This window comes from Elgaria multicarinata, chromosome 19 (assembly GCF_023053635.1).
Source record: "Elgaria multicarinata webbii isolate HBS135686 ecotype San Diego chromosome 19, rElgMul1.1.pri, whole genome shotgun sequence".
Taxonomy (NCBI): domain Eukaryota; kingdom Metazoa; phylum Chordata; class Lepidosauria; order Squamata; family Anguidae; genus Elgaria; species Elgaria multicarinata.
In genome coordinates, this window is record NC_086189.1 from 370,867 (window position 1) to 385,086 (window position 14,220).

The 14,220-nt window shown below is 49.0% G+C and overlaps 1 protein-coding gene across 1 annotated transcript; it reads left to right on the forward strand.

Moving 5' to 3' along the window:
- Window positions 1-3,016: 3,016 nt before the first annotated feature.
- Window positions 3,017-13,911, forward strand: LOC134411226 (spatacsin-like). Its single transcript, XM_063144941.1, has 9 exons — window positions 3,017-3,148; window positions 6,470-6,668; window positions 7,286-7,423; window positions 7,987-8,117; window positions 8,749-8,844; window positions 9,348-9,601; window positions 12,347-12,491; window positions 12,809-12,960; window positions 13,204-13,911. Exons 1-9 carry the CDS (start codon window positions 3,017-3,019, stop codon window positions 13,394-13,396), a joined length of 1,440 nt encoding a protein of 479 aa, XP_063001011.1. The 3' UTR covers window positions 13,397-13,911.
- The last annotated feature ends 309 nt before the right edge of the window (window positions 13,912-14,220 follow it).

Below are 14,220 nucleotides of genomic sequence, written 5' to 3' on the forward strand. Positions count from 1 at the left end.
GATTATTGCTCTGTGCCGTGGCACCTAAGCCACGGGGTTCCACAGGGCTCTATCTTATCCCCTATGCTGTTTAACATATACATGAAGCCGCTGGGGGAGGTTATCCGGAGATGTGGACTGAGGTGTCATCAATATGCGGATGATACCCAGCTCTACATTTCCTTTTCATCAAACCCAGGTGAGGCAGTGGCTGTTCTGAACCAGTGCCTGGGCATGGTAATGGACTGGATGAGGGCTAATAAACTGAAACTCAATCCAGACAAGACGGAGGTACTGTTAGCGGGTGGTTCTTCTGTCCAGCGAGGTGATGTTTGCCCTGTCCTGGACGGGGTTGCACTCCCCCTAAAGGATCGGGTCCGTAGTTTGGGGGTGCTCTTGGATCCAGAACTGTCACTTGAGGCACAGGTGAACTCAGTGGCAAAGAGCACCTTTTACCAGCTTAGGCTGATATAGCTGCGCCCTTATCTGGACAGAGATAGCTTAGCTACGGTTATCCATGCTCTGATAACCTCTCGTTTGGATTACTGCAATGCGTTATACGTGGGGCTGCCTTTGAAAACGGTCCGGAAACTTCAACTGGTGCAAAACAGGGCAGCACGCTTACTAACAGGGACTGGCCGACGAGACCATATTACGCCAGTCCTTTTCCAGCTTCATTGGCTGCCAGTCCAGGTCCGGGCCCGATTCAAAGTGCTGGTATTAACATTTAAAGCCCTAAACGGCTTGGGGCCAGGTTATCTGAAGGAACGCCTCCTCCCATATGTACTTGCCCGGACCCTAAGGTCATCCTCAGGGGTCCTTCTCCGTGAGCCTCTGCCAAAGGAAGTGAGGCAGGTGGCTACCAGGAGGAGGGCCTTCTCTGCTGTGGCACCCCGGCTGTGGAATGAGCTCCCTAAGGAGGTTCACTTGGCACCTACATTTTATGGTTTTAGACGCCAGGTGAAGACCTTTTTATTCTCCCAACATTTTAACAATCTATAAATTTTAAATAACATGGTTTTAAATTTGTAATTTTGCATTGCTGCTGTTTTTATCTGGTTGAGTTTTTATATTGTATTTTATATTATGGTTTTATACTGTTGTTTTATACTTTGAATGTTTTTAATTTTTGTGAACCGCCCAGAGAGCTCCGGCTATTGGGCGGTATAGAAATGTAATAAATAAATAAATAAATAAATAAATAAATAATAAAAGAAAACACTCAACAACAATATAAATGTTCCCACAGCACCACTATAAAAAAGCACGGGTGTTCATTCCTTCAATAAGCACTTGGTACAGAAAAAGATGCAGGTTAAGTTAGAACCTCTGACCAAAAGGATTCCTGAGTCATTGGGGGTCTAGGTTCACCAGGATTCATATTAATAAATGTGAAAAAGTCCAGCCAGTTTTCCACAAATGTGTCTGCTGTTATTTCTCCTCTTGCTAACCTGCTATGTTGTGTCAATTTATCATTTAAAGCTAGTTTCCAAACCTTATCAAACCAGCGTTGATGGTCAAAAGGTCTGTCGCTTTTCCAGAATTGGGCAATTTCCCACCTGGCTGCAACCAGCAAATGGGTGACCAAGGCTTTGGGAATAATTTTTCTATTGGCATTCCTAAAAATAGAAAGTAGAGCCAGTGCTGGGTCAGTTTCTACTTCAACATGAATAATGTTTGTAATGGTTTGGAAAACCCTCGACCAAAAAGTTTTGACCTGTTGACATTCCCACCAAAGATGAATATAAGTGCCAGGAACGGAGCAACCACGCCAACAGTGCGGGGATATATTACCACTAATATGGTGTAGTATAACAGGGGTGATATACCACCTGTGAGTGATTTTCAGAGTGAGCTCTTTAACTTTTGCTGATATTGTTTTATAGGGTGCTGATTGCCACAAGCTTTTCCATTCACCTTCAGTGAAACTGGTGCACAGGTCATGTTCCCAAATCATTTTTAACCCTCCCTTATCTGGGAATTAACAATTCAATATCATGTGATATATATCAGAAGCTCCCCCTTTAACCTTTCTAGAATAAGTCAGGCAAGCTTTCTCAAATATAGTAAGCGAGCGTGGAATGTTATGGAATTGATATAGAGCATTTGCAAAAGAGACTATTTGTAGTTTTTGGAGCCAGGGACAAGGGAGTGGGCTCAGTTTTGCCTCTAATTGTTGCATTGATATGATTTTTCCTTGTATAAAGAGATCACGAATATGGAAAAAACCTTTTTCTTCCCAACCTGCAAATTGTCTGTACTTAAATTGATCTCTGAATCGGGGGTGGTCTAAAATCGGGGTTAGGGGAGAAGGGGATGGTGCAAACCATTTTGCCCACTTTGCCCATACCTTTAAATTTGCTTTCAAAAATGGGTTATTAATTATTTGAATATGTTTTTTCAATGTTGGAAGGAATGGGATCGCCCTGATCGTAGGGATGCAGGGGGCGCTTTCAATTGACACCCACGGGATTGCTGTCTCATTTCTAATTATTTTGAGTAGTTGCCTCAATTGAAAAGCATCATGGTACAGCCTAAGATTTGGGACACCAACCCCCCCTAGTTTAGTTGGTCGGAATAGTGTCGCTTGATTGACCCGGATGCGTTTGCCCCCTCCACTGACTGTGGATAGAGCTTGTTGCCAACGTTTGAATTCATTTCCAGGAATCTCTACTGGCAGGGTATGAAATAAAAAAGACAGTTTAGGCAACAAAGTCATTTTCAGGGCTGCATTCCTCCCTAGCCAAGATAATTTAAGTTTCTTCCACAGTGTCATATCTTTTCTTAGAGCATTCCATAAAGGATCAAAATTGCGCATACGCAGTTGTTTGATTTCCTTAGTGATCTGAATGCCTAAGTATTTTAAACTGCCAAATCTTAAAGTGACTTTGGAAATTCGTTGAATATTGCGAATGGCCTGATTGGCTAACAAGCAATAAAGTTATGAATATTTTTCTGTTCAGCCAAAGGGATATTAAACACAGAGCAAATCAGATTTGTCATAATTGACCTCCAGACCAGCAACTTCCTTGAAGGTATGTATGTTTACTGTATGAAGGATTCCCCTCTGCTGCTGCTGCTGCTGGAGGTGTACAAATTGTGCATGGACTACAAAATCTACCACGAAGCCCAAGCCAGGCTCCTTGCATTCCAAGCCAGCATTTCAGAAGTAAGCAGAAGCTTAATTCACTTGATGAAGCTTTCAAAAACACCCAAGTCTTTAACAGCGGAGGCAGATTCTGGTGCCTCTGCTTTGTATATTGTTGTGAAAGCTGCAGGTGTTCGATGGGCTGAGTGCCATGCTGCTTCTCTCTTAAATTCTACCAGCGCTCTAAGACAATTTGGCTTCTGTGGTGAGAGGATCCTCGAAACTACAGATGGTTGCTTTTTAAATAATGATTGGTCGCATTGATACCCCGCTGTCGGTGCCCCTCCCGATCCCACCCATGAGGCAGGTTAGGCTGAGAGTCCGCGCCAGGCCCAGCGCCACCCTGTAAGCTTCATGGCCAAATGCGGACTTGAACCTGATTCTCCCTAGTCCCAGTCTAACACTGTAACCACTACACTATGCTGCCTCTCAGTGGGAGAAGAGACACCCCAGAGTGAACCTCACCCGTTTCCCCTTTCTTCTTCAATGAATGAAAGCCTGTAGGAGAAACCAAGCGATCTGGCACATGGCAGAATATTCCTTGAGTGATCAAACTATGAGTCCAATTTATAAAAGGTTTATTAAGGTTTAAGATGAGGAAGTGGGAGAAAGAAGAAAGCATATATAGAAGTTTGTTTGAAGAAATGCGTAGTAAATGAGTTATGGTGAAGATTTTTGTGTTTGATTCAGATACATTTGTTAATGTTCGATAATTGGTTTGATTTTATCATCTTTATTTTTTGCAACAGGCCCGTTCCTCTTCTTAGCCTCTTAGGCCTTTCGTTACTCCAATTCCAGCCCTGTCTGGGATGGGGGGGGGGGGGGGAGAATCAACCAGTTAGGCGAAGCTGCTGCTGCTGCTGCTGAGTCGCATGTTTGTCCTGCGCTTAGGGAGAGGAATGAGGCAGGCAGGACAAGAGGCGTGCATTGGCGCAATTTTTGTTCCCGACAGATACATCCACCAGGAGGAGGTCCGTCATACATGACATGGGGTAAAACATGGGCCACGATCCTATTCTTTGGGATCCAGCGGAGGGATTCCTAAAGGGAGAGGCATTGACCCTGTTTCGCCGGCATGCTAAACCACGGTGGTTAAGCATTTTGAGGTAAACATCATGGCTTAGCATGTTGTGTGAACCATTCCTAACCATGGTGGCTATGTAACCACGGTTTCAACACACACTCACCACTTGCTGCAAGAGGGTCGACGGCCTAACCGTGGCTTCGCATGTCCTCTGAACAGGCCCGAAGTCTACTGAGCCTGTTTCCTTAGTTGTGTTCTTTTGATCGTGAGTTTAATTTCACCAGATGAAGAACAGTTAACACCCACACACCACACCTTTCCTGGTGTGTACAACTCCTCATTTCCTAAACCTCTGTTGCGGAGGGTGGCTGTTCGCGCAAGTTGCCTCAATATGTCCCTGGCCTGAAGTCCGGGTGGTGGGCAGGAGTGTTCTGCAGCCCGCCTCGCTTACTCCAGGTGGTCTTTCCACAGCTTCCAGCCACACGTGATGTGCCGCCTCCCATCCTCCCCAGGCCCTGGGTGGAGTCACAGGCTTCATGTCTCCTGGAAGTGATGCTGCCGCAATGCAGGACCCAGGACGAGTTAGGAAAACGCCTTCAGCTTTTTGCAGCTCCCAACATTGCTCTTCCTCACGGCAAGGACCATTTTGTGTGTGTGTTTCCTGTGGGTGGGTGTTGCCCACGTAGCCTAGTCGCTGGATTGACATTTGTGGATTTTAACTGGAGCTTAACGTCAGCCAGGGTGTCGTTTTCAGTGCCTGGCCTCAGGCGGCCCTTAAAGGCAAGCTAGGGTTAAAGAAGTCTTTAGCTGCCAAATTTGGGCTCCTTTTAAGTGTAATAGAACTTAAGAATAATAATAATAATAATAATAATAATAATAATAATAATAATAATAATAGACTGTGGCACAGAAATGGGATAGGAAACCAACAGAAATTTGGCAGAGCCGTAAGTAGTTTGCAAGTGCATTGAAAGGCCCGTGCCTTTCGACAGAAGGCCAAGCCTTCTACCTCTGCAGTCCCTGTCCTCTGTGTTCATCACTTGGGGAAGGGAAGGGACTGGGGCCACCAGTTGCTGATCAGCCTGACGTGGTTTATTTGTTTAAAACATTTGCTCTAGACTGATTCCAAGATGGTTTACAAATTTTTAGAAATTAGGAATGCATTAAAACAGTGAAGTGCTTAAATAAACTGGCACATGAAAAGGAGCACACTTGGGCAAGTTAGCTCTTGGGTACGTGAAGAGGTTTACACCTGGCATCTGAAAGGAAAGCAGCATGGATGCCAGTGGTACATTTTATTTATTTATTTATTTATTTATTTATTTATTACACTTATATACCGCTCCCATAGCCAGGGCACTCTGGGCGGTTTATAGAAATTCTAAAATTGAGGTAAAAACAAGTATACCAAATTTAAAACTCTAAAGCACAGTACATACACACATAAAGCATTAAAAACCGATTAAAACTAAACATGTGGGTCATTAGGATGTGCCGCCATATGCCTGGGCAAAGAGGAAAGTCTTAACCTGGCGCTGGAAAGAGAGCAGCGTTGGTGCCAGGCGAGCCTCGTCAGGGAGATCATTCCACAGTCTGGGGGCCACCACCGAAAAGGCCCTGTCCCTCGTTGCCACACTGCTTGGGCACAGCCACTGAAGTGGCCGTCTCTGTCCTCGCTGCCCAATGTGCTTCTGGCCAGGGTGGCGCTCAGAGGAGGAGCAGGAGGAGGAGGAGGAGGAGGAGGAGGAGGGGCCTGGGTGGCAGGTCGATGCGGCTGACCTCTGAGTCCCCGTTTGCTCCTTCCCCAAGGCTCTCGCCTCTGAAGGGCTGATGGCGCCACGTCTTCAGCAGCGGCCCTGTCTTTTTTCGTTACTGTTTTTTGTGCTCCTTTTGTACATTGGGCCAGATTTGAAGAAGCTAAGTGCCCTCAGCTCTGCCTTGAAGGATTCTTCTGTCTTAATTGATCGTGCCATTTTAAGCAGTTACACTGTTGAGAATTTCCAGAATGAGCGCAGAAGAATTCTGGAACAGCTGCAGGAGAGACGCGCTTTTTCCGTGGCACAGGGAGTGGCAGAACTTGCAGAGTTGCCTGTGGACAACGTTGTTATCCAAGAGGTGTGCTGTAGTCCGTGTGGGTCCAAGGAATGTCTGGACACATGTTTGGAGCCGCCTGGGGCGGGCGCTCCAGAAAGCATAGGAATTTCCCCGAGCATCTTGCCTGTCCGTTTGGCATGGGGTCAGGGTGGGGTGGGGGTTCTCCCAGGCGGCAGGTGCTTCAGGATTGGCCTCCCCCCGTCCTTCCCCTTGGTGCTCTGCAGGAGCTGGGCTGTTCCTTCGGTGAGATCTCCGCCCATGATTCTGAGAAGCTGCTTCGGGTGATCCTGTCCTCCCAGCAGCCAGACAGGGGCAAGAAGACCCAGGCCTTCCTCACCACCCAGGGGCTGGAGCCAGAGATGGTGGCGGAGCTCGTGGCTGAGGAAGTCACCCGAGAAGTGCTGGCGCCTTTGCAAGGAAAAGGTGTGTATGGGCGAGTGGGGGCTCCAGTTCATAGGCCCATAGAATAGTCGAGTTGGAAGGGGCCTGTAAGGTCATCAAGTCCAACCCCCTGCTCAATGCAGGAGCCCACCTTAAAGCATCTCTGGCAGAGGGTTCTCACTGCTGTTGGTCTGTTTGCTCCGTTCCAGGCAGCTGATCGCCAAACTCTGGGAGTCTGGCTGACATTGTGCCTCTTGATACCAACCAAAACATTGTAGTGGCCCTTTCTCGATGCTGCGTTACGTTGTCAGCTCACGTTCAGGCTGCCATCCACTGTGACTGCCTGCACCCCATCCCACCCTCTTTACATCATCATCACCACCACCATCATCCAATTATTTATTACTGGACATCTTTCTCAGACCCAAAGCATTTTACAACAAGAATGAAAATACTTTTAAAAATTAAAATAATAAGTCACTGCTTCTGCCATGGCCGTGGCATTTAAATGGCTTTCTTGGGCCAAGGGCAGAGCTCGTGCAACTTATGGGGGCAGAACTCCTAAACTTGCGAGAGGAGAGGCTGCCTTCGTGGCCCAGGTGCTCAGCGGAGGAATGTGCTGTGGCCGCTATGTCATTCTGGGCCTGCTGTCTGTACAGGGGAAAAGCAAGTCTTAAATCCAGCAGAGGAGAGCGAGGCGTTCCTGCAGTTGGCCAAACTGTGCCAGGACCCCACCCTGGTTGGCGTGAAGCTATTGGATAAAATTTCATCTGTCCCTCACGGGGAGCTTGCCTGCAGTAAGTGTTTATCTCTGGACGTCCAGTAATGTCACACTTACGAGGACTTGGGTCTTGTGACTAAGACGGCTACCCCAAACATGCGCACTTGGCCACAGATCTCGTCGCAGTCCCTGGGACGTCATGTCCGAGTACACATAGATACGACTGTGCTGTAGGAGCGACCTCGTGTCCTGTCCTTTTGCTCTCTTGGCATGGTGGACATCTGGGAAATGCGATGCCAGGAGCTGCATTCGTGGAGGCCTCGGTTCACATGCTGCTGCAGTTCCCCAGGCTGCACGTGTGTCTAGGGAGCAGTGCAGGTTTACCGCTTGAGCCCTTTGAGACTGTGCGAACATTCCCAGAAGGGGAAAGCGGTGGTCTCCATCTCTGACCTTCATGACTCAAGCCTGGGAACTGGGTCTCTGGGTCTCCCACAGCTGAGAGGTTGGCTGCTGGGGGTCCCATTCAGCAGACAGTAACAAGGCAGGGACTTAAATCCCGCTCTTTGGCTTTGGGGCCACAAGAACTCTGTTTTAAGCAAAATGCTTACTGATGGGAGCCCCCATTCCTCCCTCCCTTAGCTACAGAGCTCCTGATCCTCGCCCATAATTGCTTCAGCCTCACGTGTCATCTGGAAGGGATTATTCGCGTTCTCCAAGCTGCCCGAACGCTCACGGATGAACACTTAGCACCCAGCGGAGAATACGGCCTTGTGGGAGGTAGAGACGGCGGCGGTGGCGGCAGCCCCAAAAGCACCCCGTGGAGGATGTTGAGCGGCTGCGGTGCCCCTTCCTCCCCCTGGTCTTTGGGGTTTTAGAGCGGCAGGCTGTTGTGGCTCCCACTGATTCCCGGAGCTCCGCTGTCTCCCTCACTGAGCAGGGAAGGCCGTGGCAAGGCAGACGCTCGCCTGCCCGCGCCTGTGCAGGGTGGCCTGTGCTCCGACACAGGTCTTGTTCTGTTGTGCTGCACGTTGACTTACGCCAGCAAGCGTCCTGCAGTGTCTCTCGTGAGAAGCAGTGCCAGGAGTCGGGCCTTGTGTGTGGAAGCGAGTGGCTCTCCACTGGTCTGGTGAGAGAGCAGCCATTGCTTCCTCCTGGCCTTGCGTTCGTTTCTTCCGTTGCTCAGTCTCTCAGCTGGGGAGTTCTTGCCTGCAGCTGGGAGGTGTCCATAGTGTCTGGAACCCCACTGAAATGGGGGAAGTGGCTGGGCAGTGGCATTCCCCAGGCAGGGACTCTGTCCCAAGTGGAAGAGTGGGGCTGTCATGACACAGCACTGCTCCAACGGCGACGTGTGGGGTGACGTTTTGTGGGTTCTGAAGCTCAAGCTCTTTTCTCTCCCCAAAGGTTCGACTTCTCACTGGCATCGAGATGACCTACATCTTTGACTTGCTGCATGAGAAGCACCACTTTGAGGTGCTAATGAGAAAGACGTTGCACCCGGTGGGTACAAACAACAGAATCCACCCTTCCCAGTCCAAGAGTTCCAAATTGTAGAACCTCCAGTGCCTTTGTTCTGCTTGTTTCCCTCTTCCAAAATAACCGCCCCAGTCCCTGCATTCCCACGACATGTTGCCCCGTGCTACCGAACTCTCCGTCACTTGCCCATGCCCTCACCCTTGAAGGCAGGGGTGGGCAACCTCTGGCCCTCCAGGTGTATTTGGCCTACAGTTCCCCTCCCTCCGCCTTAGCCAGCAGAGCCAGTGATGAGGGACGGCAGGACTTGGAGACCTGGATATCTGCTGGAGGACCACAAGTTGCCCCACCCCCGTCTGAAGGGCAGGTTTTTCTTGCCACCTTTACGCTCCTTCACAAGCGACTGTGAGGCCTGGCGTTGCTGTTGGAGGGCTCTGCTCAGCGCCAGAGCTCACTTGCCCTGAGGATTGGCGCTGGCCAGGTCCCAAGCCACGCGCTGCCTTCACTCTCCGCCCCTCCCTCTTTGGCAGAGCGGGACCCTCAAGACGGCGCTGCTGGACTACATCAAGCGCTGCCGCCCAGGAGACAGCGAGAAGCACAACATGATCGCCCTCTGCTTCAGCATGTGCCGGGAGATTGGGGAGAACCACGAGGCGGCAGCCAAGGTCCAGCTGAAGCTCATTGAATCCCAGCCTTGGGGTAAATTGCCGCTCGTCCCGGGGAGCCCCGGGCGGGAGCCACCCGGACCTGGAAACGGTGGGATGTCTGAGGTGTTCGATCTCAGGTGGAGGAGGAGGACGTGCCGTGTGGGTGGGGGTGGGGGAGCGTGTGTCCCCTGACACAGAGTAGGTCCCCTGACACAGAGCAGGCGGCATCGCTGCCCACCATGGTCATACAATCAAGAGTCAGGGGAGACCTGGAGCATAAACACTGACTCTTGTGGCTGCCTTTCTACCCACACAGGATGTGAAGAGGTGCGAGAACCTCTGGGCATATGCTCATGCTTTACGCTCTGCCTAGTCCTTTTGCACACAGCCACCCTGGGCTCACCCATTATTATTATTATTATTATTATTATTATTATTATTATTATTATTTATTTATTTATATAGCACCATCAATGTACATGGTGCTGTACAGAGTAAAACAGTAAATAGCAAGACCCTGCCACATAGGCTTACAATCTAATAAAATCATAGTAAAACAATAAGGAGGGGAAGAGAATGCAAACAGGTACAGGGTAGGGTAAGCAGGCACAGGGTAGGGTAAAACTAACAGTAGAAAGTAACAGTAGAATTGGCCCGTCGGAGCCAAGCAATGGTAAACCACTACGCCAGAGAACTATTCCTATCTATTTATTATTTATTTATTTATTACATTTTTATACCGCCCAATAGCCGAAGCTCTCTGGGCGGTTCACAAAAATTAAAACCACAGTAAAACACCCAACAGTTTAAAACACAATTACGAAATACAGTATAAAAAGCGCAACCAGGATAAAACCACACAGCAAAGTTGATATAGGATTAAAATACAGAGTTAAAACAGTAAAATTTAAATTTAAGTTAAAATTAAGTGTTAAAATACTGAGTGAATAAAAAGGTCTTCAGCTGGCGACGAAAGCAGTACAGTGTAGGCGCCAAGCGGACCTCTCTGGGGAGCTCGTTCCACAACCGGGGTGCCACAGCGGAGAAAGCCCTCCTCCTAGTAGCCACCTGCCTCACTTCCTTTGGCAGGGGCTCATGGAGAAGGCCCCCTGTAGATGATCTTAAGGTCCGGGTAGGTACATATGGGAGGAGGCGTTCCTTCAGATAACCTGGCCCCAAACCGTTTAGGGCTTTAAATGTTAATACCAGCACTTTGAATCGGGCCCGGACCTGGACTGGCAGCCAGTGAAGTTGTAAAAGGACTGGCGTAATGTGATCTCGCCGGCCAGTCCCTGTTAATAACCTTGCTGCCCTGTTTTGCACCAGTTGAAGTTTCCGGACCGTTTTCAAAGGCAGCCCCACGTATAACGCATTGCAGTAATCCAAACGAGAGGTTATCAGAGCATGGATAACTGTAGCTAAGCTATCTCTGTCCAGATAAGGGCGCAGCTGGTATATCAGCCTAAGCTGATAAAAGGTGCTCTTTGCCACTGAGTTCACCTGTGCCTCAAGTGACAGTTCTGGATCCAAGAGCACCCCCAAACTACGGACCCGATCCTTTAGGGGGAGTGCAACCCCGTCCAGGACAGGGCAAACATCACCTCGCCGGACAGAAGAACCACCCGCTAACAGTACCTCCGTCTTGTCTGGATTGAGTCTCAGTTTATTAGCCCTCATCCAGTCCATTACCGTGCCCAGACACTGGTTCAGAACAGCCACTGCCTCACCTGGGTTTGATGAAAAGGAAAGGTAGAGCTGGGTATCATCCGCATATTGATGACACCTCAGTCCACATCTCCGGATAACCTCCCCCAGCGGCTTCATGTATATGTTAAACAGCATAGGGGATAAGATAGAGCCCTGTGGAACCCCATGGCTTAGGTGCCACGGCACAGAGCAATAATCCCCCAGCACCACCTTCTGGAATCGGCCATCCAAGTAGGAGCGGAACCACTGCAACGCAGTACCTCCAACTCCCAGCTCAGACAACCTATCCAGAAGGATACCATGGTCGATGGTATCGAAGGCCGCTGAGAGGTCCAGGAGAACCAACAGGGTCGCACTCCCCCTGTCTCTCTCCCGACAGAGGTCATCCCACAGGGCGACCAAGGCAGTTTCCGTTCCAAAACCAGGCCTGAAGCCCGATTGAAATGGGTCTAGATAATCCGTTTCATTCAAGAGTGCCTGGAGTTGTCCTGCAACCACCCGCTCAAGCACCTTGCCCAGGAAAGCATTAGCATTAGTGAAGGTCAGTGACCCTCCATCCAGGATTTGCAGAAGAACTGCCATTGTGTCTGAAGGGGAGAACTAGCTCAGGCCCTCGTTGTTACTTTCAGCTTCGCATGCTGCACCTTTGGTGGTGGGGAAAAACCCTCCTATTTGCAGCTCCAAATCACAGTCTGCTCTGCCCATGCAAATCCAAACCTGGTGTCCGGTATGTATCCAGTTGCCCTGTTGCAGCCTTCCCAACCTGGTGCTGTCCAGATGGTTTGGACTACAGCTCCCACTGACCATTTCTGACCATTGCCCATGCTGGCTGGGGCTGGTGACAGTTAGTCCAAAGATCTGGAGCGCAACAGGTTGGGAATAATGATAATTTTATCTCTTACCTGCCTCTCCGTTTGGATCAAGGTGGGGAACGACAGTAAGTATAAAATACTGATTAAAAACATAGTATACACTGTTAAAACATCCTAAAAACATCCTAAGACTCCACTGGATATGCCTGAGATCCGTCTTTATAGCTTTCTTAAATGCTAAAAGACTGTTAAGTTGACGAATCTCCTCCGGCAGGCCATGCCACCGTCTGGGAGAAGCAGAAGAGGTCCTCTGGGTAATACATGTCAGCCTAATTTTGGCTCGCTGATGGAAATTCTTCCCAGAGAACCTGAGTGTGCGAGGTGGATTGTACAGGTGAAGGTGACCCCGCGGGCAGCCTGGACCCAAACCAAGGCTGTCCTGTTGCAGATCAACCTGAGCCAGAAGAGCCTGCTGGAATGTGCCATGTCCCTGCCCAGGTTCTACCCGGTGACGAAGAGGACAGGAGAGCTTTCACCATCGGGAACAGCTTACAGCTATTGTTGGATCTTGAGTATTTTTCCTTGCAAGAGCTTGATTGGAGCTCGGTCCTGTTGTGGGCCCAGACACTTTCCTTGTTCTTTCTGAGAGCCTGGCTACTTTTCATGCTGTGAATGTGACATGCAGTCAGGATCTCAGCACGATGGACAGAGAGCCTTAGGGGGCAGAGTCCTTTTGTTGGCAGGGGGCAGCGTGCAGCTCCTAGCATGCTCCTGCTCCTGCTCCAACTGGAATCTCTTCCCTCTCCACTCCCAATCTCTCGCTAGGCGGCAGTCGTGGCTGAGGCCTATGACTTCGTTCCGGACTGGGCTGAAGTCCTGTATCAGCAAGTGATTGTAAAGGAGGACTTCAGCTACCTGGAGGAGTGCAAGCAGCGTGGCCTGCTCAAGGCGAGCACCTTTGAGGAAATGGCCCAGGAGTAAGTCCTCTGCAACCAAGTGAACCATTTGAAGCCCAATTCTCCAGTGGGGAGACTTCTCCCAAATCAGGTTTTCTGTATCATTGGGATACTGGCTTCATGTCTTCAAGTCCTTTAGAGTACGCACTGAAAGGGGGTAGATCTCATTCTTCCGGCACTAGGTTGAACTAATGGAGAGGCTGGCCGTAGGATGGAAGCAGAGGGGGTGAGGACATCTGTTAACAGTATGACCATCTCTTTCAGGTTCAAGCAGCGTGCAGGCAATGAACCGGCTCTAAAAAACCTGAAGAAGCTGTTGACCTATTGTGATGATATCGATGTGTATTACAAGCTAGCTTATGACAACCAGTTCTACGACGTAGTGAACATGCTTCTGAAGGATTTCCACATTGGCAAGAACACACGTGAAATAATAAAATGGTTCTTTGCTTTCTGACCTACATTGATAGTGGAGGAATGTCTCAAAGGTGCAAAGGTGATCTTAGGACTTTGCACTGCTTTTAGGTCTAACTTTTGTGTCATTAAACTTTATTACTAAATTTATTATTCGGGTTATGAACGGAACAGCGGAGTCTTAAAAGACAGAGGCTACAATCCTGTTGTAGAACTCAGTTAAATTTTACTGATCGTATTGCTTCGTGACTCCTCTGTCTCAAAGTTACATTTCTCCCAAATCATTTTAAATTCCTTTTACTGTATGGTGGTTAAAACTACTGTTAAGCCAAGAGCAAGTAACACATTGGCCAAATGTCAACGCCAGATTCAGGTTGTCTCTGGCCAGCGCAGTGTTGAAGTCCAGCGCACATGCAACATTTACACATGCGCACCCTTCAGCCCTTATTTGCCAACCGTGAAATTCCCCCAGCAATTCATCTCAGATACAAGGGAATTGAAATAACACTTTTTCCAAGGAGATACAACAGAAAGAAATCATGTAATTTTGTTTTATTTAACGGCTGTAACTCTCAAGCATGTTAAATTAAATTGCTATAACAAAGTCAGAGGTGTGGCCTTTCTTGTTGCTGTTCTCGTTCTGCTTTTGCATATCTGTGGTTGGCTTATCTCAGCACAGCTCCAATCCACAGAAAATGTGCGTAAGTGGGAGCCCAGCTGCCCCTGGCATCGCTACGTCGCCTCTGAGCTCCATCTTCCTCCCCTGCATAGTTCAGATGTTTCATGCAAGGCTTTCACAGCAGATCACTCTAGGACCTGCCAAAAATGCCTCTCCAAGGCAGGCTTGCCTCTGGTGCGGATGTGATA